Below are 27434 nucleotides of genomic sequence, written 5' to 3'. Positions count from 1 at the left end.
AGCAGGGCCACTTTAAGACTGAACTGTACTGTTGGATCAGATATGCAGCATCTCTAGCCCATTATCACCTACACAGCTATCAATACCACAGCCTTCCATACGAGGGCAGCGAAACACAGTTTACTTAATTTAAAATTAGATCTTTCCCTGAATTCTGAAAGCTTATTTGACATGACATCTGATAGAAATCCAGGATGTTTGCATCTGTTAATCAATTCATCTATTTCTTGCTAGAGCTGTTTTCTTTCATTTGGTTGAAGAATATAGTAACATCTATTTAGTTTCTTATAATTTGATATTTGAGGATTTGTTTTAAAGTAACAATAGGCTTTGAAATATAATACAGCCAACTCTTCCAGGATCATTGTAGGCATAGGCTCCTTAAAGACAGTAAAAACTCCATACTACTTTCTGACTGCAACCCTCAGGAGAATATCTACATAATTTTATCAGACCTAGCTGCAGGCGTGCTACTGACGGTGAGAAAGGACCAGTGCAAGAACCAGAAGAAAAGCAGCATAGCTCCGTCCTGTCGGCGTGGTTCCGGCTGGATTCGTTTTGCAGGCTGTTGGGGAATACTTAAAACTGGCGCAGAGCCTACACAAGAATGTGCAGTTTTCAGAGGGGCGGAGACAAGCTTGCCTCACATCCATAGTGAGGAAAGCGGCGTACAGGCAGCCTCACTGTAGGCTGCTGCAGGGACTTGCATAAGTTTACAATAGGGAACACAAAGCTTCTCTCTCGGTTCTTCCCGGCCATAATGGGCGGATGTTTTTCGGTCGCTCAGACGAGTCACACAGCCCGGTAGGCATTTGTGTCCCGATGCGATGCTGCTGAACTAACCAGAATCGTCCACGGTGGAGTGACACTGGGACTCGAACAAGTGACCCGCCTAACATAGTTAAAAGTGCGGCTATTTTGGAGAGACGCAACATTGTACCCAGGAGGAATCAGCGCATGGTCACATCCACGGACCCCAGCCTGATATTACTGCGCGTGATATTGCAGAGCACCCTCCGCGGCTGCTTCCCCGTGGGGCGGCTCTGAAAAGTGGACCGTCTGGTTTGTTTTCTCCATCCACTTCGAACCTGCATGGAACAAAGTGTGCTTTCTGAAACATAACCTGCGGTCTTGAGGTGGATCCAGGCGGTTTGTCAGCGTGGGGTTTTATGTGGTAACATTGCCTGTCGAGAGTCCAGCTCCTGCCGACCTGCATCATGAGGACCACCGAGGATGCAGAGGGCTTTGACGGCGAGGCCTCCAACACCTCCATGATCTCCGGGGCCAGCAGCCCGTATCAGCCCACCACCGAGCCCGTCCTCTCAAGGAACGTTATGGGGGGGATAAGGTGCGACATGGAGTACCTGAAGTCATACTTTGGGATTTTAAAGGTGGTTGAAGTGGTAAGTGTGAGAACGACGCTACATTACTGTAACATTCAAAGATGTACAGCCTCATTGAAGTTAGTAACACAAACTATGACGCACCATTGTTGGAGAACATCAACTAAGCAGCCACTAAGCAGCCACTAACATATGGCCAACTTAACACCTTCAGGGAAAGTACTGTTTTCCTCAAAGCAATGTCTTTAATGCAGTATGTTTTAACACTCATACTTACAGTTTACCTGAAATAGTAAACTCAAAATTGTAATTCAACTCAAAGTTGCTCCACAGGTCTTGGTTTGTTTAACCTGTATCACATAACTTATAGTGGACAGTCAGGTTTCATGCTAACAGTCGCTATGACGACCCCATTACGCTTAAATATATGAGGTTGAATTCTCTACGGATTACCCTTCTCGATTTAGTAACGCTTTGCACACCTTGCTAAACGTTGTTTGTTTCCAGTAGACTCTTATTCTGGAGGATGCTCATTGGCTTCAACAACATGTTTACAGTATTTCAATGGTTCCCCCCACAGTGCCTTACTAGTGATTTCATAGTGTCTGTCTCGTGATACTTTCTGTCTATTGTGACAGAATTGTGTTTACTAGGGACTTGGCAACCTTTGGTTTTAATGTAAATCACTTCTTTATTGGAATGCATTGCTGCTATTCCAATGCTGCAAAGTCCTTAAATGTGTTTAACCATTGCTTTCCCACTCAACAATGCCCCAGTGATAGTATTTGATTGTGTCCTGATATGAATTGCTCTTCGAAAAAAAAACGGTTATCATCATTTCTGTTGGTATGTATTGGTAAAAAATAACCTATTTCCAGTGTTATATTAAACCAATACACCTAAACCATATGTCTGAACTGGGACAAAGGCAGCAACAAAGCAAAAATGAGGGCTCCCAAGTCTCTGACAATTCACCAGAGGAGGAAATATCTATCGAGCCAGAGCCATTTCTCTTCTTCTGGTGCCAAAAAACGCAGACAGGCCTGCACACTCATGCACATGATGTGGGTACACAACAGGAAAAACCATGGAGTTGAGGAAACCAGCAATTACCTCTAACAATGTTTGTGGATAGCACAAGCAAACTAGAAGTCCAAACTGTTGGAAGATAAGCTGCAGAGTTATGGCTTCTCTGCTTCACTTTTAAAGCTTTTGTTTAAAGTTCAAAAATGATTTTCAGCTTGTGGGTGTATGGGTCTCCCACTGGTCCTACAGCAGAGCAATCAGCCTGTTGCACACACCTGTGATGTTTACCTCTGTGTACGTGGGAGGCGAGGATAGGAAGCCATCTGTCATCAGTGTAGGAGTTTGGAGCAGGGAGAACTAGAAGATTCATATTCACAGTATTTTTTCCAGAGATTGATAAAATACTGTCTTTGACTTGGCTCTCCAAGAATACATTAAATAACATTCCTTTTGTTGCAGAGGCTAACTAACTACAGATGAAAACATTTAGTAATAAGTATAATTCTTAGAATACATGTGCACACGTGTGCTGATGCCTGCTTCAAGGCTCTAATGTGTTGCACATATGTACATGAACATGATGATTTATATCCTAGCATTCACGATTTTTCTAATGCAACATCAGAGATCTATGAGCCCAAAGGTATAGGGCTGGCTATATTTAAATGTTCTATTACTTGTATTCATTTAATACCTGCATTTCAAGACTGATACATCCCAAAACATAATTTTTTTTTTTCTTCCAACGCTTTTTCATTTAACAAAATAAGTAAATAAATAACAGTCTTTATCTGATGTTATAGTACTTGCCATAATGTGACAATAGGTTCAATAACAGACTTCCCAGTGAGCCTTTCCTTCATGTGGATAATGATTGGAATCTGCTCACAATATTGCAAAAGCACTAATGCCAGTTGAAAGTAGATGCTACACTATAACACAAAAAGGTGCAGTTATATTGTATTTGCAGTAACATATAAAAGCCATGGTACAAGATATATACAAGTGTAACGCATTATCTTAGTTCCCATTACTAATCTACTGTTTGTACTTTCTTTGTACTTGAACAGTTTGTTCAGGGCTGATACTGTATTTCCAGAAAAAGCTAGTCATATTATGTCCTTCACCGACAAGGACAGTACAATTGAAAGTCATCCAAGTTTACATTCAGTACCTTAGGAGAGGCTTACAACTTGGCTTCCTGCCAAACTGTAATAGCTTAATTAGCATTTATTTGTATTGTTCTGTCCTCTAAAAGTGTAGCTCTGTGCTAGCTAAGGCTACACGATAATGTTGATGACAATGCAAGGCTAACTGCATTTGATGGTCTTTACATGTCTGATGTAGGACAGTTTATGCTCTATCTGGAAACACTGCAAAGGAGGTTTTGTGTCTGTTATTCAGATCACTGTGTAAACGGAAAGTTACTCGTTGTCTGAAAAAGCAGTAGTTGTGTGTTGTTAATAGATGATCCCAACAGAAATACGAGTAATGATTAGCATCAATGCACACACATTGCAAATATGGAGTGATAGGAAATCCTGTTGTATGAAATACGTGTTATATATGTAAAGCTCACACAAATGTTAGTGGGCCCCTTAAACACCCCTTTGGCAATATGCACTTACTTATGAGTTTGGCACGCAAAAGAGTATTATATTACCTTACACCTAGCCTTGTAGCACTAAGGAAGACCTTTGCACTGACCCGTGTTTACTGAGAAATTCAGTATCCCTATGAGCAGTCCAAGGTGCTTAGTGCTAATAGAGCTGTGTAGTTGCTTCTTTCCAGAGCACTAAAATGCATTTGCACATGCTTTTATAGAGCCAGTCATTCCTTGGATGAATGGACAGGCAGGCTGCTGCTGCTGCTGACCCCGTCCTGATCAGAAATAACCCCCTGTAGGATGTAACCTGAGCAAGGTGTGTCAATCCTGCCAACAGGTTTGGCAATGTCTCCCTGCTGTGACTGGGAGACCAATAAAGACCAACTGATATTCAGCTCCTGCTCCTCTACACTAACTGGAACCTGATACCTTGTAGGCCTGACAGTACACCAGTCAAACCGTCTTTGTTTCTCAACAAGCCCCCTGCCCTCAGGATGAATAACAGTTCACTCGTGATGGTATTCAAACCCACATTTTCCTATTCTAACAAGTCGTAGAAAAATAGTATACTAAGGTGGTTTTTTTCTGGATCTGTGGATGTTGTGTAATGAAGTTACCAGATGCTCCGAAATGTCAGTGAGCACTTCCTGCTCTGAGAGAGAGAGGGACGCCATATGCTACTTTCTCTTCTGTTTGAAACATTACTTATTCTGAGCTTGATGGGAGACATAAAGACTACAAGAACATTGTGAATGCATGTGGGAAACATGCATGCATTGACTACACACACACACACACACACACACACACACACACACACACACACACACACACACACACACACACACACAAAACATACTTTCCTTATCCTCTGGGGTGAAATATAACCTGCATTCAGGCCACATTTTCCATCACATACACTGTGGGCTGCTGCTGATATATTCTACATTTATTGTAATTGTGTGTGCATGAGGTCCCATAGACTTGGAGTGCACCATATGCTTTTGCATATTCTTCGCAGCGACGCCTCTTTCACTCACCCTTTAGATTTCTGCCCAGAACAGATGGCTTTTAAGAAGGGGGATCTGAGTTCAAGAGGCCCTCTAATGCAACTAATAATGTGCATAATCCTTAAGATAAGGATTTGTGTACATGTGGGAGAAAGAAGAGAAAGAGGGTTGATGTGCTGCTCATTGTGCACTTATCCATGTGCAATAAACAGGTTGTGTAGAATGTTGACATAAAATCATTACCTACAGGATTATCCGGTGTGGTGCTTTGCCATCCCCTGCCTTCCCCCCCAGGCTGCCTGACACCTGCTGCACAGGGACTTGGGGAAAGCAATCGGCTTTCTTCAACAGACATGACATCACCCCCTAAACCCATGCAGCCCTCCACTCCTGTTTGGGTGTAACCTTTTTGGATGTATTACTATCCAACTACACGATCTAATGACGCTGCAGCAGCTGCACAAAATAAAGCTTTTGTCTTAATGGTGGCCCGCCCAGTGGATTTGCTGTCTCTTGTCTTTAGTGTATTTCTGGTAATGTTAGTGCAGGACATGTCATGTACATGTATTACTATCTTTGGATCTTTAGGTTTCTCTGTGACAGAGCCAGCTATTTGAAAGAATGGACGAAGAGTCTGTCACAAACAGGAGAGTCCTCCACTGACAGGTCACCAGTAGCAGTCAGCACACAACAGTTTGTCTGTCAGAAACATTACACTCTGCTCATTAAGACGGATAAATAGGGCTGTCTATTAAGCTGCTGAGAGCTCAGGGAGGGGAGGAGGGGGTTTCTGCTAATGAGACTGTTTGGGTTTGTGCTCAAATACATTTATTCTGTGAAGCAATGAGATGCAACTAGCTGTGGGGATTCAGACAAATCTATATTGGGTTTCACAAACCATCTCATTGTTTGGATTTTAAGTCAGGATTTCAACTTTTCATAGATACACTTTATGACGTATGACCAGTCTCTAAATACAAGGCACAGTATTCGCAAATCATTGCACTTCCTACATCTTCTAAATGAGAGTCCACACACACTTACACAGATCTAAGCAGTGTGACAGCTCTCATTTCATTTCCATGTCAAAAGCAGCTCAGAACAAAGCTTTGCATGGAGAGTATATAGACCAATGCTGTGTGTGCTTGTCTGTGTATGTTTGTTTGAATCACTACTATTGTGAAGCCATTTTTGTTCGGATGAAAAACATTTCTAAGGCTTTAAAGATTATTTTTAGACTGGGCTTATGTTGGAGCCATCTATTTATGTGTGCATTTTTACAATGCATATAGTTCTGTCCTGTATAAACTTGGTTTTTGGAGTAAGGTGTTCTGTTGATACATTTATTTGAAACACTTGGTGCATGGCATAGTTGTAATCCTAGTGCTGATGCTTCCCAATTCTCAGTTATTCCTCCTTCCTTTCTGTGTCATCTGACATGTTGCTTTTATACATTACTGTTGCTCTCCCCTATTCCCATGTCTGTTACCTCCCACATATAACAGCCATGTGACCATCTCTCTCAAGTCTTTTTTCTCTCACTGCCCCCTGAAATTCTTGAAATAATCTGATGGCATCCCTAAACCCATACCTGCATAATTCCCTTGACTTTGTGTCCCTGATGAAACGTAGGAAGTGTATTTCAAAGAGGTTGGAACTCTGGTTTATAGATTTGTCTTTTGGTCTTGAAGCTTTGTAAATGGAGCTTAACCAAGCGCAAAGCTGCCTGGAGTAATAGCCTTCGCATAATATAAAAGTCCCTCACTTCAGCCAGGGGTTCTTATTCATTTGAACATAATATACGTCAAAAATTAAAACAAATATTCTATGGAAAAAAGTAATATAACCAAGATTGAAACCCTGCAACCTTGAATATATCAAGTCATCAAAGCAACCTGGAACATACAGACTTAAGTGTCAGGCTGATAGAGAAGAAGCAGTGAATGTTGAAGACTGTACATGAATGAAATGACCACAGCAGTTGATTGAAAACATTAGCCTGGCTTAACAGGAACTGTAACACATACCTGTCAGGTTTTTCCGTCTGTCTTTAGAGAAAGTGTGTTTCTACCAAATTATTGATGAACTTCCTCAATCCTTTGCTTTTTAGACTGTTACCAGCATTTAGTTTTTTGTATGCGGCAGTTTAAATCAGACATTACTGTAAGACTTGCTTTGCATGAAATTACTCTAATGCTAAAGGAAAGATAAACACAGATAAGACAAAAGACCAAGCAGATCTGGTCTAAACTGGTTTGAATTCAGCAGCGTCAGGTCAGTGATTAGTCTCAGTGAGTTTCTCCTGGTTCTGTTATGTCTCTGGTTTTTAGACCGCTCTAAGCCAATCGGTAATCTGTGTGTGGTTTTCTTCGGGGTCTGGATGGCAAGAGGAACACCTAAATAGCAGAATTCTTCCCATACTGTGGTTTGTTGATGGATATTGGCCGGAGGGAGGCATCTTTACAGGCTGCCAGGACTGGGACTCTTGAGATGGGCTTATGGCCTCCGGTCTATTCATAGGACAATCACTTCATCATCTGGAGACCTTGGAATTTCAGCACAAATAGACTCATAAAGTTAAAGAAAAATGGTTTGACCTACAGGCTGAGGTGCACTTTTACCAAGAAGCATTTACTTAGTGACATTTTCATTATGCATTGAAGAAAATATGGCATATGACACATTTTTTGCCATATTGTAGTTCCGAGGATGACTTAGCTCTGACGAAGATATATCCAGATACCATTTATACAAATCGATGCAAAAGGTTTGACTGATATAACAGGCATTAAGAGAGACTGACATTTAAAAAACACAATAAACAGAATACTTAACATGCCCTTCTACTTTTCTTCTTCACCTCAGGTCCTATCACTGATTGGATTCATCTGCATAGAGACTATCATGATGTGTTCTCCATGCGGGGGGGTCTACTTCTTCGAGTTTGTCAGCTGCAGTTGCTTCGTGGTGACCGGAGTCCTCCTCCTCATCTTCTGCCTCAACCTGCACACCAAGGTGCCCCACGTCAACTGGAGCCTCACGGTAGGTACACACAGATGTGATGTGTGATAGGACCAGACTATATGACTCAGTTTAGAATAAAAGGTACTTAAAACCCCTTGTATGAGACAAAATGTCAGCCCTCTATGCCACATTGGTTTTGGACATGTGCAATATTAAACTAAGAACCTAGTATCTGTTTCCGACCAAATCTAAAAAAGCTTTAATTGGACTGCTTGAGTCTTGCGTTACCTATCGGACGCAGCACAAGCTGGTTGTACCAGTAAATTGTGAAGCTTATTAGAGTATAAAACTGGTTGGGAGGGGAACAGTTTCAGTGTTACCACCAGGATGTTGCATTGTCAGCTGTAAGCAAATGTGGTGGTGGGTGTTCTCCAGCAGATACTGGTTGCCTTTCAGTATTTGTCTGCATACACACGTTGGTGTTTTCTGAGCGGCAGCCAAGTATCCTTTGCAGAAGAGAGTGGAAAAAGTGATTTTCCAGAGGCCACACAGCGTAGATTATTGTAGTATGTACGCTGTGGATGTTAAGCCAGATGTCCAAATCCAACCATAGCTATCAGATTGCTTTATGGCATCCGTGGTACAGTATTCCACCTCGTACATAAAGAGAGGGAGTGCCTTTGGATTCTACTTTTGGCAGAAAGACATCAAATTAAAGCTTTTCACAGTCGGAGTGGGAGTCCATATCATCAAAAATCCTACTGTTCGTACTTTTTCTTAGACATTCTAGTAATTTTCTGCTGAGGCATTTCTCAGGTTGCCTCTGATTTTCTAATAATTTTCCTCTCATGTGATGAGCAGTCTAGAAATATGTAATTAACACATATTATTTGTAGGCAAAGGCATGTTGAGAAGTGAGTTTAGTTGTGCCTCGCCTTAGACTCACAAAGGAAGTTGTTCTTCAAAGAAATTAGAATGGTGGGCCGCGGTCTGGCTTATTGTTATTGCTGGAATCATGCTGTATGCTCAAAGATATTGAGTCTTTTATATTTTGTTAAAACCGAATATTTGGATGTCAACAAATTCTGTGTTTACAGCACAAAAATCCCTCTGCTTTTCAGTTTTTGTGAGCTATTTCTAACAGTCTGTGCCCTGACTCCTAACGGCTGTGTAGTTTACAAGCACAAGATGCTCAGCTCCACTCCACAGGTGTAGGTTGTGCACCACGCTGTTTATGTATATCAAGTTCAAAGCTGCTCCAATCACATCAGGCCCCTGGGAATGTCATCATGAGTAAGCATGTCAGAGGGTTAACCAGGTGTTAACCCTTCTGCTGCCTTCCCCTGTTTCCAAACTCAACGCTGTGGACTTAGTTTATTTAAACACTAAAGAAGACTCAAAATACATTCAATAGGGAAACAGATGAATTACAATGTAGGAACAAAAGAGGCTTCCTCTATTCAAACAGTTAAAAAAGGCTTTATAACTCGTGAACAACTAAAACAAAGCACACTTAGCAAAAAGTATATCTGTAAAGACAAAAACATTGCAAGCATAAGTAAAAGTCAAAGAGAAGACAAACAGAGCATTCCTCCTCTGTGGAGTGAGTTGTTTTATAATGCAGTTAAACGTCTCAGAAGGAGGTTTTGATTTTAAAATGATGTGCTATGTGATCCCATCTCCTCCAATTCACCCTCTGATGACTTTGGCAGCTCAGAGGGGAAACCCGTTTCTGACCTCTTCTCCCGCCTCTCCAACACAGACATGAATGCTGTCCTGGGATCTGGTTGTAAAGCCACTGACTGGGTGACTCTTCAGGGTTTAGTTTACGTGAATGAGCTCTACTTTGCACTACATGCTAGAAGCAGGCAGATAAAGACACGCCGCGCAGTGAATTGTTTCCCTTATATTCACAGCCCTACATATTCTGGCAAGGCTGAGGGGTTTTGGGACAGAAATGGGGTGACCCTGAGGACAATAGTAGAATAGTTGTATTATTCAACTGTTTGAATACTCTGCAAATTGGCCCAATATATTCTGGTTGCTTTGTTGTGGGGACAGACAGTAAATCATCCCAGTTTGGTATGAATGGCTGGTCCTGTTACAACATTATACACCAGGAATGTAATAAAAAGCTGCTGTCTGTATCATATCACAAAATACGTGTATGTGTATGCAATTGGTTAGATGGCATTCAGATCTCTTCATTGTTTTCTACTACCATATATACTTTTCATCCTTATGTGTTTAGCTTTTGACATTTTATACAAAAAAATCCAAATGTTTGTGCTTAAAAAAAATCACATTTGTACATGACATGTTATTGGAGCCCTATCTATTATTGAACCTAAAATCTGCAGTTTGTTTTAATAGCCTTTTTGTTAACATTTGGAAAATCGGCATCATACAACGTCCATAGTTTATCACCTGGAATACTTACTGAAGTAATAATCTGCTGGATGTAAGGCTGAGCCAAAATCAGAAGCATTATTGTGAGCCATATGTTTTGTGTGATTTCTAAACTGATTTATGGGTGTATTATATTTGTTTATATTCAACCAATGTATTAGTAGTCATTGAAATCCTTACTACACACACATAACAGTGCCAAAACATCCCTTTAGTTCTGCTTAATGCTTAGGATTCCTGATGGGTTCCAACATAAGTTACCTTGTGAACTTAAAGCCTGTATCTGTATTTTAATCCAGCTTTGTTACTCTTTGTTATTCTGCCGGTTATGATCTACACCCCCCTGCTGAATGTGTGCACATAGCACATTTGTGGTTATTATTAGCCGTAGTCATTAATCTATCATCAGTTCAGACCGGAGAGCACTTTGCTCATGTTGTATTTACTTTTCCTAAAAGCTGAATCCAATAAAAGCTTTCTGGGTTTTGACATCTGAAGTTTGCCACCCAGGCAGACAAAAGACATGAAATACTTCCCTGATATCTTTATTTGTCTTTCAAAAAGAATCAGTCAGGCGTGGATGAGAAAGCCTGAGAGACGATTTATTTTTGCACGAAGCTTTCAGGCCCTGCGGGACTTGATGCGACTGCCAGAGGAATAGATTTCATAATTAATGCTCTGCTCGTCCTCTAGGGTTCCCATGGTTCCGGTCCAATGAATATTCCCAGCTTCTATCTTGAGAGCAAAACATGAACATGGACGCACGTATAGGAATATTGAATGTATATATATATATACAGTATATAGCATATATATATAGAAGCACCCCTTCTTCTGTAGAAACCTGATATAGTGGAAAATCCAATTATCACTGTTTTTTGATCCTTGTCATTTCTGTAGGGATCTCCTTAAAGGTAACTATCAAAAAGACTATATTTGTGATACAGATCTATGTTTAACAAACCTACAAAAAAAGGTTTTTATGTTTTATGTCGCGAAAAAATTAATGGCCTATTTTTTACTGTTGGATTGTGCATGCCCTCTTGTTTTAAAATAAGCAATGTTTTTTTTTTTTTACTGTTCTTTTTAGGTTCAAGATAACATAATTAGCTAAGGTTCACTGAGGATATTAAGTAAGTGCCTCCTACAAACATGTCACACCTCTCCTTGTTAGTATAGTGGACCGGTTCTCCTCTTGTCACGCAACATTTATTTTGGAGCCAGCTCTAGCTCAGTCCAAAGGGGCTTGGGAAAAACTTCAAACGCAACTAATATTTTAAAGCACACTAGTTGGTGCAATGCTTTGAATCTTAGCAGACATACAGATGATTGTAAAACAATGACCGGGGCCAATAGTAAGCCAGAGAGCCAGTGGTTTGGTCCAGTCTCTGCTTGTGTTATTTAAGGTTTTACGGAGTGCCGGTTTGGTTGAATTGTGGAATTTGGGAAATGAGTGAAGCGGAGAGGCTGAGGGTCAACTGAAGGGACTGAACTGACTTGGATCCCGCTTTTCTGCACAAGAAAGCGGGACAGTTGAACGTGAGCAGCATTTCCTGTTTAACCAGTTGGGAGAGATAGATAGGAGTGTTTGTTAGTATTGTCGTCAATGTTTGTAGTAGTGTGTGCATGTGACTGTGTGTGCGTATGTGTGTTTATGGAGGGTGGAGTTTTTTTATTGTGAGGTTATAGTATAACACTGGTGTACATTGACTGTTCCAGTTAGCATGAGATGTTATGGTTTCCATCTTAATGTGTTACTGATTAAACCACACATAGCTGCAATGGGTTCTGCCCTGCTGAGTTGTCTGTCTGTGTATCTGTGTCAGTGTGTGTGTCTGTGGCCATTGTAAGGGTGTGTGTCCTATGAGACACCACGTCTGCCATAATCCAAATCATGCATCTGATCACGAGGGCCGAGCCCCAGTCAGGCTCATTACTAACCCTTCCCTAACAGCCTGTCCTACAGTACAAACATCAAAGGGAAGTGTCTCTTTCATTCTCCTTCCCATGTGTAAAAGGTGGGGGATGGAGCCAGTTACATGTGTGTTGTGTGTAGTAATATGAGGTGCTAGGTGACTTTTAAGTATACATGTATGCTGTTGGCTTCTTTGCCCTCCTGCAGTTTAAGACTTTTGGTGAAGCAGCAGTCTGGATATTTATAAGAGTGTGAGCAAACAGTTTGTTCAACATGTTAACACATCATCCAGGATGTCCTACCTGTCCGACTTGTTCTTAAAATGTATAATTGGTTATAACCAAACGCCCTCATATATTGAAAAGAGAAAGTCTAAAATGATGCGTTGGTATCAGCATCGATGGAGCTCTATTGTATTTGATTACTGAATGAATTTTGTAATACTTTTCAAATAGCACTTTGATGTGCTTTGGAGTAAACAACATTTGAAAATGTAAAAGGCAGGCTTTTATAACATTGTCACTGAGTGCTATAGATGCATTACATTAAAGTGTAATGCTACACCTGCTGTATGAATTCCCTTTTTGTGAATTTCTGAATTGACATATGATATATACTTTATGTGGAGCTGAGCATTGAACATCAACCCTTTTCAGCATTGACCAAATGTATTTAAAACAAGTAGTGAAAACTGGCATCATAAATGACTCTGCATCAGCAGCTACCCTTAAGAAACCCTTTGAGCTTCATCCTGTAAAAAATACTTGTGATGCCCACTTGAAGTCTAATCTTATCTTTTTTTTATCTGTGTGTCTTTCTGTAGGACCTGGTTAACACAGCGGCCAGCACCTTCTTCTTCTTCTTGTCCTCTCTCGTGTTGGCCTGCATCAACCACAACACTGGAGCTGAAATAGCAGCTGTGGTGAGTATTCACAACCCTCCTCTATTTCCACGTTATTCAGATACATGGAAAACATCTTTACAAACCTCCATCTTCAGTCATCTAGCTTCCTATCAAGGCAAATCTATACAGATTGATTTGAAAACTGTCAGCTTAGATTTGAGCAAACGTCTTATTTAGATACCTTTCATTTAACTCATGGGTGTGTTAGCAGAGGAGACTGACCAGATTATTGAACCATCTGCTGCTGGGTAGCTCTAGCTGATCTGAGTCACATGCTATAGGTTTAGTGTGCAGAAAGCTGCCAAAATAAACCTGGATCAAGACAATTTCTGCATTTGTATTATATATCATGAACTATATAATATGTAAGCTTTTAGGTCTGTACAATTGATCAAGTCTGTCAGATGTAACTTCTTCAGTCTAATTAAAGAACCTGTGTGGCCATGCTAGCGGTTAGCTCTTTGCTTCCCATTTAATTCTGACATTGTTATTATACTTCCATTTTCCACTTGTATGCAGATCTTCGGCTTCCTGGTGACAGGTGTGTACGGAGTCAACTCCTTCCTGGCGGTACGGAGGTGGCGCCGGGGCAATGGGTGTCAGGGGGCGGCTCAGACCAGCGAGTACATGCGAGCGCGCACAGCGTCTCGTGGAGAAATGGAGGCCAGACCCGAGCTTGCATGAAAGCAGGCAGAGAATCAGACAGACTAAAGGAAAGACTAAAGGAAAGACACACTACCAGCACCAGACTGAGATGGAGTCTGCCTTCAGATCAGCATTTCATTCAAGTGTCCAGTGGAAGGGCATCTCCAGCTCACCACATGCTTTTGACTTCTCATCAAGTGTTCATTTCAAATTCACAGATGAGCTCTATGGTTTGGTTCATCAGGCCTCCGGGCTTCAGTGACACATACAGACTCTAAAGTAAAGAGCTCCAGTCAGAAGTGAAGGTATTCTCTGTAAAACTTTTCATCCTCATGTTTTTCCAAGTCAGCATGAAGGATGACTCCAACGAAGAGCCAAAACTAAAAATGTCTGACTACACTCCAATGCGCACTAACTCCTGTTCTGGCGTAGGTGTTGACTTTTTAGAAGGTTTTGTGTTTCACTGTGAATGAAGTTAAAGAAGGTCATCTTTTTGTACAGTTTGCTTATTTTGCGCCGATGTCTGTGAAGTCTGTGGTAATAAATGTAGCCGTGGATCCAGGACCTGCAGCATATAGTAACCTGCTCCACGACAGAGGCACCACGACATTTACTGTTATCTCTCAGATACTGACTTCAGCCTTTGGTTATCAAGGCTGACATTAGATATTTGAATTTTAAGATTACACATGCTGTGTGTGTTTCTCCTTTGTCTACACTAACTTTACAAATGCCTCTAACACCGGACCTCTAGCTGCTTTGAATATCTCTGCTGCCAACACGTAAACAGTAACAGTACAGGGTCACTCTTAACTGCAATAAAGACAGCAGTGAAACAGATTCAACACACATTCATCCGATGGGATTGACACAATAATGAGACCAAACTAAAAATCCGTAATTTCATCTTCCTTATCTCAGGTTGTGGTAACCATCAAAAAGATATTCACACTAGCATTCCTAACATTTTAATTTCAAGGTCTGTGTTGGGTCAACATTGTGAGGCAGGATTAGGTTGTATCAGGTGATCATAAGGTAATTGGTATCTTGTGACTTTTGCACATATCTATGGCTTCAGGTTACACGTATGTTGATGGTACATCAGCGACAGTAATTGAGATGGTGACCTGGTCAGGATCAAAGCCCCCAGCCTATAGACTGAATCTCAGGTATTGACACCCTCCTTCCATCTTGAGTCTAAAAAAAGGATTTGAAATTGAATCACAGGTTGCCTCGTTCTGATCTGCATTTCTTTATGCCATTAAAACCACAAGTTATGATATGACTGTCACAGAGTTTTAGTGAAACTTTAATGATTTTTTTAAATGGAAGAGTCAAGTTAAGGATGCAAATACGGTACTTTTAGCATAATTGTAAAAGCTTTCACTCAGTGTTTGGTAGAATAAGTGTATCTATGAATATTATCACACTTCGTATAATGAAAATATTTATAACTCCACAATGCAGTTGTCATGAAGCTCTATACATGCAGAGCCCGAAACATATTTGCTATTCCTTAAATGCTTTTTCTGTTTGACCAGTTGACTAACAGGAGGATACATCTTGGAAAATTAAATGCTTTTTAAAATGAAGAAAGAAATCAACCTAATTCTTGGCTTCTTGATGCTTTGATATTATACTATAGTCCCACATGTGTGTTTTCTTTGTTGTTTGAGACCTCTTTAAAGTCTTCTAAAGTCTCTAGATTGACTATGGCTCCATCTCCTGGTGGTCTTCTAAAATGCACTCCGTGTTGCTGTACAGCCTGATACCCTCACTGGTGTGTGTTCATAAGAAGAGGAGCAGATGTGTGTTACATTTGAAATATAAACTGTAAGACTTCTTAAACAGCTTAAAAGGTTCACACTATTGTGTGTTTTTAGTAAATTATATTATAAACAACAGCTTTTTTCCTGGTTTAGTGACTGAAGTACTTTTCTGAACAGACAATCATGTGTTCACTTTGCATTCATAGTTTTTTCTGAGTGATGTAAAGATATTGACATTTAGTAACACAATCACTATTCTATTTCATAATATAAATTGACCATTTTATCCATTAAAACTATCAATATTGCAGCTCTATTTAGAACCCTATGCTGTATTAGGATTTTACATATTTATGGGAAAGAGAAGAAATGCTTTCCACAAGTTTCCAGGTGCTTTAAACCGTGAATGATCATTATGATTGCTAGAATGAAATTGGAGGTGAGGCGCTCTTTTGTTTCCTTTTAATCCTGTGTGCTTTGGTTTCAATAACGTCTGTCCTTTACAGCATGGAGCCCAACTTGTACTTGCTATTTGCAGTAGCTGTATTTTTGTATTTAAACATTCACAAAAGGCTTCACATCAGTTTACAGTGACAATTTAAATAAAGTGATTTGGACATTATTGAAAATAGCTCATTTTTGTATTCCAACATGTTTTGCACAAAAGGGAATAACAATAAAAAACAAACTTTAGCTGACAAACAATAGTTCAGTAAGGGGCCTCTTTTATATAACGATGCAGTGTTCCTTCGAATAACGAGATTATTATCCTTTATTTTGTATGCACAGCAAATGGCTATGGTTTAATTCAGTTGCTGTCTTGTGAAAACCGGGCATCTCCAGATTTAGTGATGTTACATTTTACAAGATAACACATTCTTTTACTTCTTATGATAAATAAATAATTCGAAACCCCATTGAAAATTATCAAAAAGTTGACACTGTTGTTGTGAGCTTGTGAAAATGTGGAGTTTTGGAGATTCATTGTTTTCACAGGATAGTGAAGATAATCGCTGGTTCAGTTCTCACTGCAAATGTGTTTCATACAGCTCTGAGCTGGCATAGATCAATTTAATCCCCGATTTATCAACAACAATGTGGATATATTATTGCCAAGGCACCAGTTAAATAAAGAATCTAAGTGAAGCCACACAGGAAACAAACTGTCAAAACTTTACAGTAAATGGTACAACAGTAAACAACTTTAGAATATCTTTTAACTTTATTGAGCCAATTTCGCAACAGTTAGACTTCCTCAGGGAAGTGAAAGGCCTCTGATTCATCTGCTTTAAATTCACAGTGCTGTTAATAACACTAGTGCAGTGCAGTGTATATTACATATAGTCACTGTGGCTTTCTAGTGCATCTAATTCTTCAGTAATGTTTCTGGAAATACTGAAAAATCAGACTTGCAAGCAAAAAAAAAAAATGCATAACCAACATAAGAAAATATGCTTTCGATACAAACAAAAACAAATCACATATTAAGCATTTAACAAAAATAATAATGCATGAAGTGTCATTTACACACACAGGTTGTACGAAGCACATACAGTAGACAAACGGAAACATTAGAGCAGAGCCTCTCTATTTTTGAACAGGTTTGAAAATGTGTTTATAGCTTTCATTCATGGCAACTCTAAACAAAAGTTGTGGGACATGTAAACCATATAAGGACCCAGAAAGAAGAGCTTATGCAGTACAACACACTATAGGAACTCAGTTGATCCAACATTTCAATTGTAAAGAAGATAAGCAAACATTTTCTTCAATTTATAGAAAATTCACTCTGTTAAAAATTCGACAGAGGTTGTAACCAGCCAGCCTCAAACCAATCGTTTCTTCTTTAAACTGTACATATGTGTTTTTATAGCAATACTGTAAATGTATAAATGATGATAATGCTGCACTTACCTTCTTCACTATTAGTATTCATAAACATTGATTCACTAAGGACAGCAATTTAGTGTTGTTGGATACAGTATGTCTGTAAATAGGGACACTGTAAATACCTAAAAGTCAATACTAATTGATATTCCAGATTAAGACGTATGCTTCTACATGCAGATTGTACAAAAGGCTCTTGAAACTCAGTATCTTCAAACAATTTCACAGCTTAATGATTATTTAAGTATCAGGTATTTTTTTCTAAATCGTCTAGACACTGGGTTTGTGTTAAGGCATGAAACAACTACATGTAAATTAGTCATTTAAAAAAAAGAACACAGATTTGACACATCAGTTTAGACATTTTCTGAATTTGAATGATGATTAATGTGTGAAATACATTTCCACCTGTGAACGCTCAACAGGAGAATTCAAAGTGGGAAGAAGAGAGGGTCCGTTTCACCTCACAGAAGACCAAATACTTTATGGAGAAAGTCCCCAATCCACCAATTAATTCACTTAGTTTACAATCAATGTGACCCTTATGTGACGATCTAACATGCTGGTGAAGACCTGCTGGTGGTCCGTGTTCTCAGTCCGAGTCAGAGTCTGAAAACTCACCTAGAAAAAACAAACAACAGATTAGGTATCTGGATTGGTGTGTACCAGTTACATTCATATTTAACTTTAATGCCAGAAAGTAACAAGCAATTGAACAATATGGTGCACTTGAAGACATTTATACATGTTGGAGGACATCATGGATTTAAGTATCTGACGTTGAGTTATGATGTCGCAAAATCTATGGCTTCTACTTTGATGAAACTACAGAACAAGCCCAAACTTTGAAAGATACAACTCTGTTTTTTAAAGTGCTGGTTCACCCCATCACATAAAGCATCTTCACACCCCTCTAGATGTATCACTGTAGTTAGTTAGATTTCTTTTTAGAAAAGGTTTAAAAAGTTATTCTCTAAAACTTGCACTAACACAGCAAAATAAATGAGGTGAAAGTTTCTCATTTATTGCATCTCAAATACAATTGAAAAATAACTAAAGTATCTTTCTCTATCTTTCTTTGATCTATCTCAACATCAAAGTTAAGGAGGCACATTCAAGCATGCAAAAAGGGTTGTCTCGAATATTAAAGCAGTCTGTCTATGATGCAAGTTGTGAACTTGCGTCTGCCAAAAACAGTGAACCAAAGGAAGTGGCTGAAGCACTAACCCTTGAATATCATGTCTAAATTTATACTGTCATACGCATGAACACAACTTGGCTCAGTCATTGTATGTGCACTGCCAAACAATCAGCCCCAATAAGTCAACCTTACAACTTTAAATGGTGGATTGACAAAAAATAAAACACAGCATAGTTAAAGCAAACACATTTTAGTTTAAGAAATGTGGATTTTTTTTTACATTTAACAAAACATACTGTGCAATAATTCATATCTTACAGGCCTATATTAAAGGTGGGGTAGGTCATTTTGGAGAAACCAGCTCGAGTGCGCTAGAATTTGAAAATACACAGCCCGAAAAAATCTGCCACTTCCTTACAGAGCCCCTCCTCCAACACACACGAACGCGCACATGACCAATGAGGGCACGAGATAAGTTTGTGCACAGATGGAAGGCTGACAGGCAGGTAGGCCATCCAGTTATTTTAGCCGGGCCGGCTAAAATGATTGGTCGTACTTTTTACAGTATTACGGCTTCCACAGATGACATTTTTTTATGGATTTTTTGTCAAAGCACTTAAGATATTCATTGCTATCGGGATGTTAAGAGCATTCCATGGAATATAACAAAAAGTGTATCTCGAGCCGGTTTCTCAAACTTACCTACCCCACCTAATGTTTATTTTAATAAATACGAGTATATTTATTTAAAATCAAATAGTCTTATTTGTCTGATTTAAATCAGATTGTCCTTTGGGTATTACCTTGCTGTCTCGATGGCTCCTCATTGGTCTCCCCTCCTCCTTGCTTCAGGAAAGTGGCCAGCTCATTAAAAATGAGGTAAAAATCTAAAGCAAAGACGATGGTGGCAATGAACCCAAATATCTGTGAAAAGAAAGGCATTTGATATCAATACAGGGAACAATTACTGGTGCGATAAAAACTGAATTATTCAACAACGATTTAAAGAGTTGTATGTACTTAACAATACATAAACAATGGAGTTGTAGGCTATAATCAGAGATAAAAAGGAGAATTTACCCCAGCAGCCTTAGAGGCAGCGTCCACATATTTGGATACTGACATTATGGAGATGATGAAGAAAATAATGGAGGCAGTCACACATCTCAAGAAATCCTTTAAGAGAGGAAAGAAATAACATGTTTTAGAGGAAAACCGTAACTTTTTAAAACATTTCTTTGTTTTCTCATGTACAAGATCATGGGTATCCACTGTTAAGTTATGGTAAAACTGCTCTTACCATAAGAGGCCAGAGGAAGCCTTTAAACCTCTCATTGAATTTGATGGAGTAGGCGAACAACAAGAAGAGAGCAGTGAGGAACTCCAGCAGGGGAAATGTCACAAAGGCTGCTGCTGTGGATGCCGCGAAACAGATAAATGAAACAAAGGACAGCGCCTGAAAGACAAATAAAAGAGAAGTAAGTGCAACATGTACAGCAAGTTTGGATCAACAAGGAGTTAATGACTCATGCCTCAAACAAAGAAATAAAACATGTGTTTTCTTCTGTGACAACTATAGATATTGAGGAAGGGACATATCCTCCTGTCTTGAGTTTATGTTAATTCCACATACATACGGTAAATACAAAGTAGTTATTTCACAGTACAGTATTTAATTTTACATTCTGATTATCTTATTCTATTTGATATGTAAATGTTTTTGTTCATCCTGCAACTTGCCATCATTTGTATTTCACTATGTTATGTGTTTTTGTTTCACCCGGAGGAGCAGTCTCAATATTTGTATTGCTAAAACGACACTGTAGCTTTTATGCATATAACAAATAAAGCTTTTGAATCCTTTAACCAATTTATTTATTTCTATTTAATTTCAAACCTTTATTCAACCAGGTGAATCCCATTGAGATCATCGATCTCTTTTTCAAGGGAGACCTTCAGCAATTAGGTTACACATGAAGACAGAAGAACATAAAACAACAGAAAAACAAAAAGGACATCATACAACATAGTTACAGGGTTACAATTTACATACCTAACGACGTACCAACAGTATCAGATTGCATACTGTAGCATCTATCCGAGCTTTAAAAACATGCAGTGGAACCAAATTGCTCAGTTTCCATTCTTTTTGCACACTGTTCCAAGCAAGAGGAGCTGCGCTGGAACCAAAAGGCACATTTACATTTTCGACCCAACAGATAAATACATTTACTCTTTTATGATCTGCTCCCTAAGGTCATGTTACCCTGCCCTGAAGCTGTGAGTCTGTGTGAATTACAGCTTCAGGCCCACTTCCTGTTTGGAGATACAGCTGTTAAGAGCTGTAAAAGACAACGTTTATTCACTCAGGCCTTGTCCTTCTCTCTCACACACGTTTGTGCAAGCACCCACAAACACAGAGCTGTTACTGTAAGAGGACGTTCAAACGTGCTCTGTGTTTGCAACAAGTAGTTCAAATGTATGTAAATGAGCCTGCCCTGTGTTTGACGCTCTCTATTAGGAGTGCTGGACAGATCATATCAGTGCCATATAAGCAAGTCCAGACACTGTAATCTTAGACAGGCCCAGCCATCTTGTCTTTGTCTCAGTCCTCCTACCCTGGCCTGAGGTTAGGAACTCCCCCTGCCTGAACCCACTGCTGCAGCTGCTATTACTTAAAAATGCTGCAACTAAGCAGTATGCTGTCAGGGATATATAATATTTCTCGGTAATAAGACACATAACAGATTCAGGCTAACAATAGAAGCTTTTATTCTCGTTCTTCAGTAGATCCTCATATTGTTTGCTCAAAGAGAATAAAGTATATGTTGGAATGACTGAGCAACAGCACAGGATGAGCTTGTGTAGTCTTGGCAATTTGTTGCATACTCTGGCAAAAAGAAAAGAAAACACATCACATCAGTGAGACAATAATGTTTCCTTTTGTTTCGAGTCCAGAGAATAACACTGGTCTAGGGCTGAAAGTAAAGATTTTGTGTTTTTTTTTGATAATTGTTTAATCGTCTAATCATTTGCTTATAAATCCATACCAAAAGCTAACTGTGCTTTGAAATTAGGTCAGATGTGAGGGAGCTTGTTTTGAAAGCTTTGCCCTTAAAAGGTTTGCGATGAGTCAACTGCGCAGGTATTAAAGGTAGTGAAACCTGTGAGTGTTAAACACCTAAATACATTATACATTTTGAGGGCCAGAAAATGGCATACTGAGCGAAGAATTCTGTCAATCCAATCCAGTTTATACCACCTAGGGAGACAGCACAACTTTACCACACCATGCACGCGTATTAACAGCCTGTTTGCATTATGGAAATGTTTCAAATGTTACAAAAATCTGCTTTTTTCAAGCGCATTTACAACCTGTGTTTCAGAGTCCTTATTGGGCCTGTTGCTGGCAAAGACTGAAGCCTAATGAGGAATACACAGTGCTCTGACACATTGTGTATAATAAGGCATGCTCAGCAGAATATGTGTGACTAATACTCCCAGGAAGGGAAAAGCTACAGCCTGCGTTCATTTTACTGTACAACTGCATACTTAATGAAATAAACAACAGCTTCCCATGTACAGCATTGCGTTTGAACTCACACAGTGCACATGGCACAGTACAGTAAATAACATAATAATATCAACAGAAAAAATACCATTGATAAACCCATACAACAACAACGACATACACAGATGAATCAAATGAATTCCATTTTCTAATGTTCTACAAAACCAATAAAAGTTGAGTTTCTGAATGCATCAGGAATAACAGCATAATAAATAAAAAATAAAAAAACATCTCTCATTACATCTATTGGTATCAATGCAGGATTTAGGACATTTGTCTTTGCCCTCACTCATAGATAATGATGAGGCTTATTTTTTTCGGCTGGCAACGAACACTTGAACAACATTTAATGCAATTTGCACCGTCAGTTTCTTCTGTAACAATTTGTTGCAGTTAGGGTTGGGAGATACCATGAGACAAAATGCTCTACCATACTGTTATACAGGAGTAGCTTTCCTTTTACCATCTCTGACTGTACTACATCTTTGTGGGCAATGTTAGGAATCTAGGAGTATCAAGGTTTTATGGCAAGGTTGGGTTGTTATTTGCTTTTGTTGACATTGTAAGCTCCTTTTTGCTTGTCCATTGTTTAATTGACTGAATTAGCCTAAATGTAACGCTATTCTTGTTTAAAGCTATTCTTGCAATGCAATAAACAACAGATCAAGACTTAAAAGTACATAGGGAGTGATTCACATAAAAAAGCGTGTTTCTAAAAGTGTGTCTTTAGATTTGAAAGAGAAGTGTATCCATTATGTGGATCTTCCTGTGGCCTTTTAGTTAAGCTATGCAGAAGCATTTTAGCCTCAGGATGAAGATCACAGTCACATTGCTGAGTGGCAGTAAAGAGACTGCATTGTGTGTGTGAGAGAGTGCAAGGGGCTGCTGAGCTCTGCATGCACACACAGTAAGGACTGTGCTCCAGGCTACATGTTATGGCAACAGACTAAAGGATGTGACTGAGAGGAAGATGACTGCATGCTCTCTCACATGACACAAATCTGAGGGTTCATACAGCAGTAACAAGCAAGAAGACATCCGCCCCCCAACACTATCACTATCAAACACAAGTACAGTCAGTTCCTGCTTTGTTCAAATGCACTTGAAAAGTCACTGAAAAAGCAATTTGGAAGTTGTTTTTATTAGCTGATTAAATGTATTAAACAAACAGAGTCGGAAAAAAGTTTATACTGTTATCTAGCTTGATCCCTAGCAGCACATATGGCTATTTTCAATGGAGAAGATGGTTACAGTGATCTTCAGTGTCTCCATAATCCATAGAAAACTGTATTCCAACTTTCTGAAGTGTCCCTCAAAGTTGCTCACTATTCTTCCCTTTAGAAACCCTGTGACGAAAACCGACTGACCCATATTCAAAAGGACAGTTAAATAGTCCGTTAAAGTTATTTCCAAATGTGCATTAATGCAACACATTGTCATGGCTGCCATATCTCTTACAAAAGAGAAAATCCAACTATCAAAACGAGGCGCGATTTGACTTTTAGGCGCGTTTGGCGAAGGCATGGCACAGTAAGAATATCAGTGGTTTCAGATCGCTCTGGTCCATTTCTTACCACTTCAGCAATAAGCAGCATTCCTTTCCTTGAGGAGGCGAACTCTTTGCTCGGGAGGACCGACAGCAGGACAGTCTGGCGCGGGTGAGTCGAGCTGGGAGTCTCGATGTCCCCCATGGTTGGATAAAAAGATATATCAACTCTCCTCAACAGTCAGAGAGTTCAAACTAACCCGCAATGTAACGGATCAAAAGCTAAAGAAAAGATATGTGGAGGCGTGAGGCTTCTCGGAGGTGGAAACGGAAACAATGACAGCGCGGAAACGCAGCGCGAGCTCCCAACAAGCGCAACATCTGCTTTCTCCAGATGTGAAATGTGATGCCCCCCAGCTGCACACATACAACACAATCGTCAGCCATTCAGTGGAAATATCCAACTCCTGATGTCAGAAGGCAAAGAAAAGGCTTAATTTTTGTAATTGAATTGAATATTGATATTTGTGTCTTATTGAGATATGTGTCAAATAAAAAAATATCGTCAAACACAAATCAGAAATACATTGCAATAAAATACATTGGAATACAGAGTTTGAAACATGCCAGTTTACAACACTTCGAGTCACATTGTACAGTAAGCTCAGGGGAAATGTATCAGTTGTAGAGCATTTGGAATTGTTAATGTTCATTGTTTACTGTATTCATTTCACTTCTTGACTGGTTGAATGTGATGTTCTTGAAAAGTACGAAGCTGTCCACACACATCAGCCCAGCGAAGACAAGACCAAATATCTGGAAATGAAGAGCATATTTAAAATGACATGCATATTTCCTGTCAACACTCCAGTGTGTGTAACTAAAGAGAAAATCAAACGTCATGTACATTGGGCTACAGTCAGAAGATGAATGCAGATAACAAGCAATGTTATGCTTGCTATCTGCTATTTATTTTGATGCCAATGTATGAGGGGAAACTAAATTCCATTTCAAATTTGACCCCCACAACTGAGATTTCAATTATAGATTAAAGAATATATATTTCTCACCCCTCCAACCAGCGTGCCTGTGACAGTGTAGGTAGTCGCCGCCAACAGGCTCAAGACAATAAAGTAGACTGCTGCAAACACTGAATTAAAAGCATCCTGCACAAAAACAAAATAGCTTTAGACCAATGACTTTTAAAATGCAACACTTACAGTAGACTTAAATTGTTATGTGCTGTAAAACCCACAATGAGAGACCAGAAGAAGAATGTCAGCCTCTTGTTGAGTTTGAACAGGTAGAGCAGCAGTAGAAGGGAAGTGATAACAAACTCCAGCACTGTGGCTGCAATGTACTTTGGTCTGGAGGCTACAGCGAAACACACAAAGGCCACAAACAGAGTCACCTAAAGCAGAAACAGAGACACAACAGTTAGAAAATGGTAACTGCAATGAATGCAATTTGAAAAGCAATTTCTTTAAATATAAACACAATATTAAGCTTTCGTATCAGGACGATTCTGCACAATAATATCCTGCATTATATTTGTTACTGGAAATGTGTATTTCCACATGTATATTTTCCACATATATTTTTTTTAACTTTTTTACATGCTATTTTATTTCGATTTCAGAAATATTTTTGGACTGTTTATTTCTTGTGTCTTAATTTCTCTTGTCTTCTCTATATAGAGTTTTTATTCTAAACTTCCAGCAGGAACCAGAACATCAGCTGATTTACTCTTCCTTCATACGACCTGTTGCACATCTTATAGAAAAAGAGGAACTGAGTGTCGGCTAATATTTCAACATCACATTTATTTTTAAATACAAGTAACTAATGCAGTTGCTAATATGATCTTTTAATGTTGATCACTGCATTAACAAACTAGCTCTTGTCACATTGTTAAACACTCTATAGAGCAGATTTGTTACACTGCTTTGTTATTTCTTCACGTAGGCCTACGCTGTAGCCTACAGTATCTGCTTCCCATTTAATGTGTGCAGGTTATATCTTAGTTCCTTACTTATGTTGCCAACCATGCAACTTTTAACCTCATGGTGATGTGCGATCTGTCTCACCATCTCTGCTACTTTCAGGATGCCCCTCTTGGATTTGATAAACGCAGTGTCCACCTCCATGGCTGTTATTCTACTTGGATCCTCTGACATGATGGTGCGAGTTCATTTGCAAGACAGCAGTCTGTTTCCTGAAACAGGCAATTTCCTTTTAGCTGTAAAGGAAATGACTGTTAGCTAAAAGAAGCGCAATATTTTCACACCCGCAGCTACTTGCCACATCTGCTGTAAAAGCTATGAAAGATGTGCACTACTTTATGAGCTCTGACTTTTACAGGACAAAACATTTTAAAATAATCTCCACCAGGCGAGTAATCTATCAAAATGGAAGTAGAGAGTTTGGTTGACAATCACTTAAAGGGGACCTATCATGCAAAATGCACTTTTTGATGTCTTTAATTAATACATAAATATGTGTCCCCGGTGTGTCAGGGAACTCACGCAGCGTCAGAAAATAAAACCCTTTCTCTTTTCCTCTGTACCCAAATCCTTAAAAAACGGGGGTACAACGAGCGGATACAGATTTGCTGCCGAAATGACGTAATTTCGGATGGTGGATCACAGAAAGTTGCTATCAGAAACAATGCCTGACGTGTTTTGGACGTAATCTCGTCTTTGTTTACATTAGCAAGCCTCGCTAACACTCAGAGCACATATGTTTAAAAAGCAGGAAATAAAAAAAGGAACTCGCCTTGTGATAAACCCGCAAGAGAAAAAGCATTTGTGCTCCATGCTGTTTCAGAAATAATCCTTGATGTGGTTTAGAACAGGATGGCGTTTTATCACAGCAGAATTTAACTTTATCTCTGGTAGAATTCTGATCAGGCATTAGCTCCGCCTCCTCTTTTTTTTTTTTTTTTAAGCTAAGGACCCAAAATCCGCGTTTCTCTAATGGCGCATTTCCACTACATCGCGGAGCGCAGTTTAAACGTGCCGTGCCGTGCCGTGCCTGGCCCGTTTTTGGTTGCGTTTCCACTAGGCGTAGTTCCGGCTAGCGAGTACTTTTTCACAGTTTTATGGCTCTCCAAAATCGAGGTTCTTTCCGGGCCAACAACCGGGCTGAGTATGCTAAACTAGTGAGAGAATCGCTGGCAACTACAACAAAATGAACATATTTTACCGTGATTTAATTGTAATACACGTTTCAAAATGATGCCGAAGTAACAACATACTGATACCGGTTAGTAAAAACCATGAATTAATGCTTTGACAAGTCTGCAGACAGACGGCAGGCGAAAAACCTTTTAAAATGCGTGTTTTCTGAATGGAGATCAGCTAAGCTAACGCAGTATATGCTCCAACCGTCCACACTCACAACAATGGCCTATACAGACATAAATAACCAGCGACTGTACTCGCCATAAAACAGACAGTCTGTGGTTTGTACTTGTTTAACTTTTGTCTAGTTTCTGAACAGAGGGCTGTGAGCTCTGAGGGCTAACAGCTAACGGCTGATGTTGGTTTTGTGTATCGCATTGAAGATGACGTCACGGCTCCGCCTACACTGCGTTACTATATTTACTACCCCAGTTCCTAAAGTGTAATGGAAACGCAGCATAAAGTGAGCCTGGCCTACCAAGGCCTAACTATACCGTACTAAGCCGTGCGAGGCCCTGCAGTGGAAATGTGCCATAACAGGGCTGCAAACGAGGGGTATGAGCAGTATGAGGCATG

At 39.5% G+C, this 27434-nt stretch overlaps 3 protein-coding genes across 4 annotated transcripts; 1 reads left to right on the top strand and 2 right to left on the bottom strand.

The window, feature by feature from the left end:
• Window positions 1-535: 535 nt before the first annotated feature.
• Window positions 536-16213, top strand: cmtm4 (CKLF-like MARVEL transmembrane domain containing 4). The gene is made up of 4 exons (XM_034116224.1): window positions 536-1403; window positions 7851-8027; window positions 13097-13195; window positions 13697-16213. The coding sequence occupies exons 1-4, from the start codon at window positions 1218-1220 to the stop codon at window positions 13859-13861; spliced, it is 627 nt and encodes a 208-aa protein (XP_033972115.1). The 5' UTR covers window positions 536-1217; the 3' UTR covers window positions 13862-16213.
• A 577-nt stretch (window positions 16214-16790) lies between these two features.
• cmtm3 (CKLF-like MARVEL transmembrane domain containing 3) lies at window positions 16791-23984 on the bottom strand. Of its 2 annotated transcripts, none has more exons than XM_034116225.1 (5): window positions 23765-23984; window positions 19920-20075; window positions 19700-19795; window positions 19423-19543; window positions 16791-18099 (listed from the first exon to the last, which is right to left on the bottom strand). In XM_034116225.1, the coding sequence occupies exons 1-5, from the start codon at window positions 23879-23881 to the stop codon at window positions 18071-18073; spliced, it is 519 nt and encodes a 172-aa protein (XP_033972116.1). In that variant the 5' UTR covers window positions 23882-23984; the 3' UTR covers window positions 16791-18070. The 2 variants fall into 2 exon arrangements, with proteins under 2 accessions (XP_033972116.1, XP_033972118.1); XM_034116227.1 differs by having other exon boundaries at window positions 16791-18087.
• LOC117471323 (chemokine-like factor) lies at window positions 23313-26168 on the bottom strand. Its single transcript, XM_034116228.1, has 4 exons — window positions 25764-26168; window positions 24932-25087; window positions 24747-24842; window positions 23313-24492 (listed from the first exon to the last, which is right to left on the bottom strand). The coding sequence occupies exons 1-4, from the start codon at window positions 25851-25853 to the stop codon at window positions 24379-24381; spliced, it is 456 nt and encodes a 151-aa protein (XP_033972119.1). The 5' UTR covers window positions 25854-26168; the 3' UTR covers window positions 23313-24378.
• Window positions 26169-27434: the final 1266 nt, after the last annotated feature.

This window comes from Trematomus bernacchii, unplaced genomic scaffold (genome assembly GCF_902827165.1).
Source record: "Trematomus bernacchii unplaced genomic scaffold, fTreBer1.1, whole genome shotgun sequence".
Classification (NCBI taxonomy): Eukaryota; Metazoa; Chordata; class Actinopteri; order Perciformes; family Nototheniidae; genus Trematomus; species Trematomus bernacchii.
The sequence above is the reverse complement of the archived record's forward strand: the minus strand, read 5'-3'. Positions and strand labels throughout refer to the sequence as shown.

Coding starts and splice junctions, on each gene's coding strand:
- cmtm4 (XM_034116224.1), top strand. CDS start 1,218: ATGAGGACCACCGAGGATGCAGAGGGCTTTGACGGCGAGGCCTCCAAC. Junction 1,404..7,850: donor TTTTAAAGGTGGTTGAAGTG/GTAAGTGTGAGA, acceptor TCTTCACCTCAG/GTCCTATCACTGATTGGATT. Junction 13,196..13,696: donor GAGCTGAAATAGCAGCTGTG/GTGAGTATTCAC, acceptor ACTTGTATGCAG/ATCTTCGGCTTCCTGGTGAC.
- cmtm3 (XM_034116225.1), bottom strand. CDS start 23,881: ATGGGGGACATCGAGACTCCCAGCTCGACTCACCCGCGCCAGACTGTC. Junction 20,076..23,764: donor TGCTGCTTATTGCTGAAGTG/GTAAGAAATGGA, acceptor TTTGTCTTTCAG/GCGCTGTCCTTTGTTTCATT. Junction 18,100..19,422: donor GGAGCCATCGAGACAGCAAG/GTAATACCCAAA, acceptor TGTTTTTTCTAG/GTGAGTTTTCAGACTCTGAC.
- LOC117471323 (XM_034116228.1), bottom strand. CDS start 25,853: ATGTCAGAGGATCCAAGTAGAATAACAGCCATGGAGGTGGACACTGCG. Junction 24,843..24,931: donor TCTTCTTCTGGTCTCTCATT/GTGGGTTTTACA, acceptor GTTTTTGTGCAG/GATGCTTTTAATTCAGTGTT. Junction 24,493..24,746: donor CAGGCACGCTGGTTGGAGGG/GTGAGAAATATA, acceptor CTTCATTTCCAG/ATATTTGGTCTTGTCTTCGC.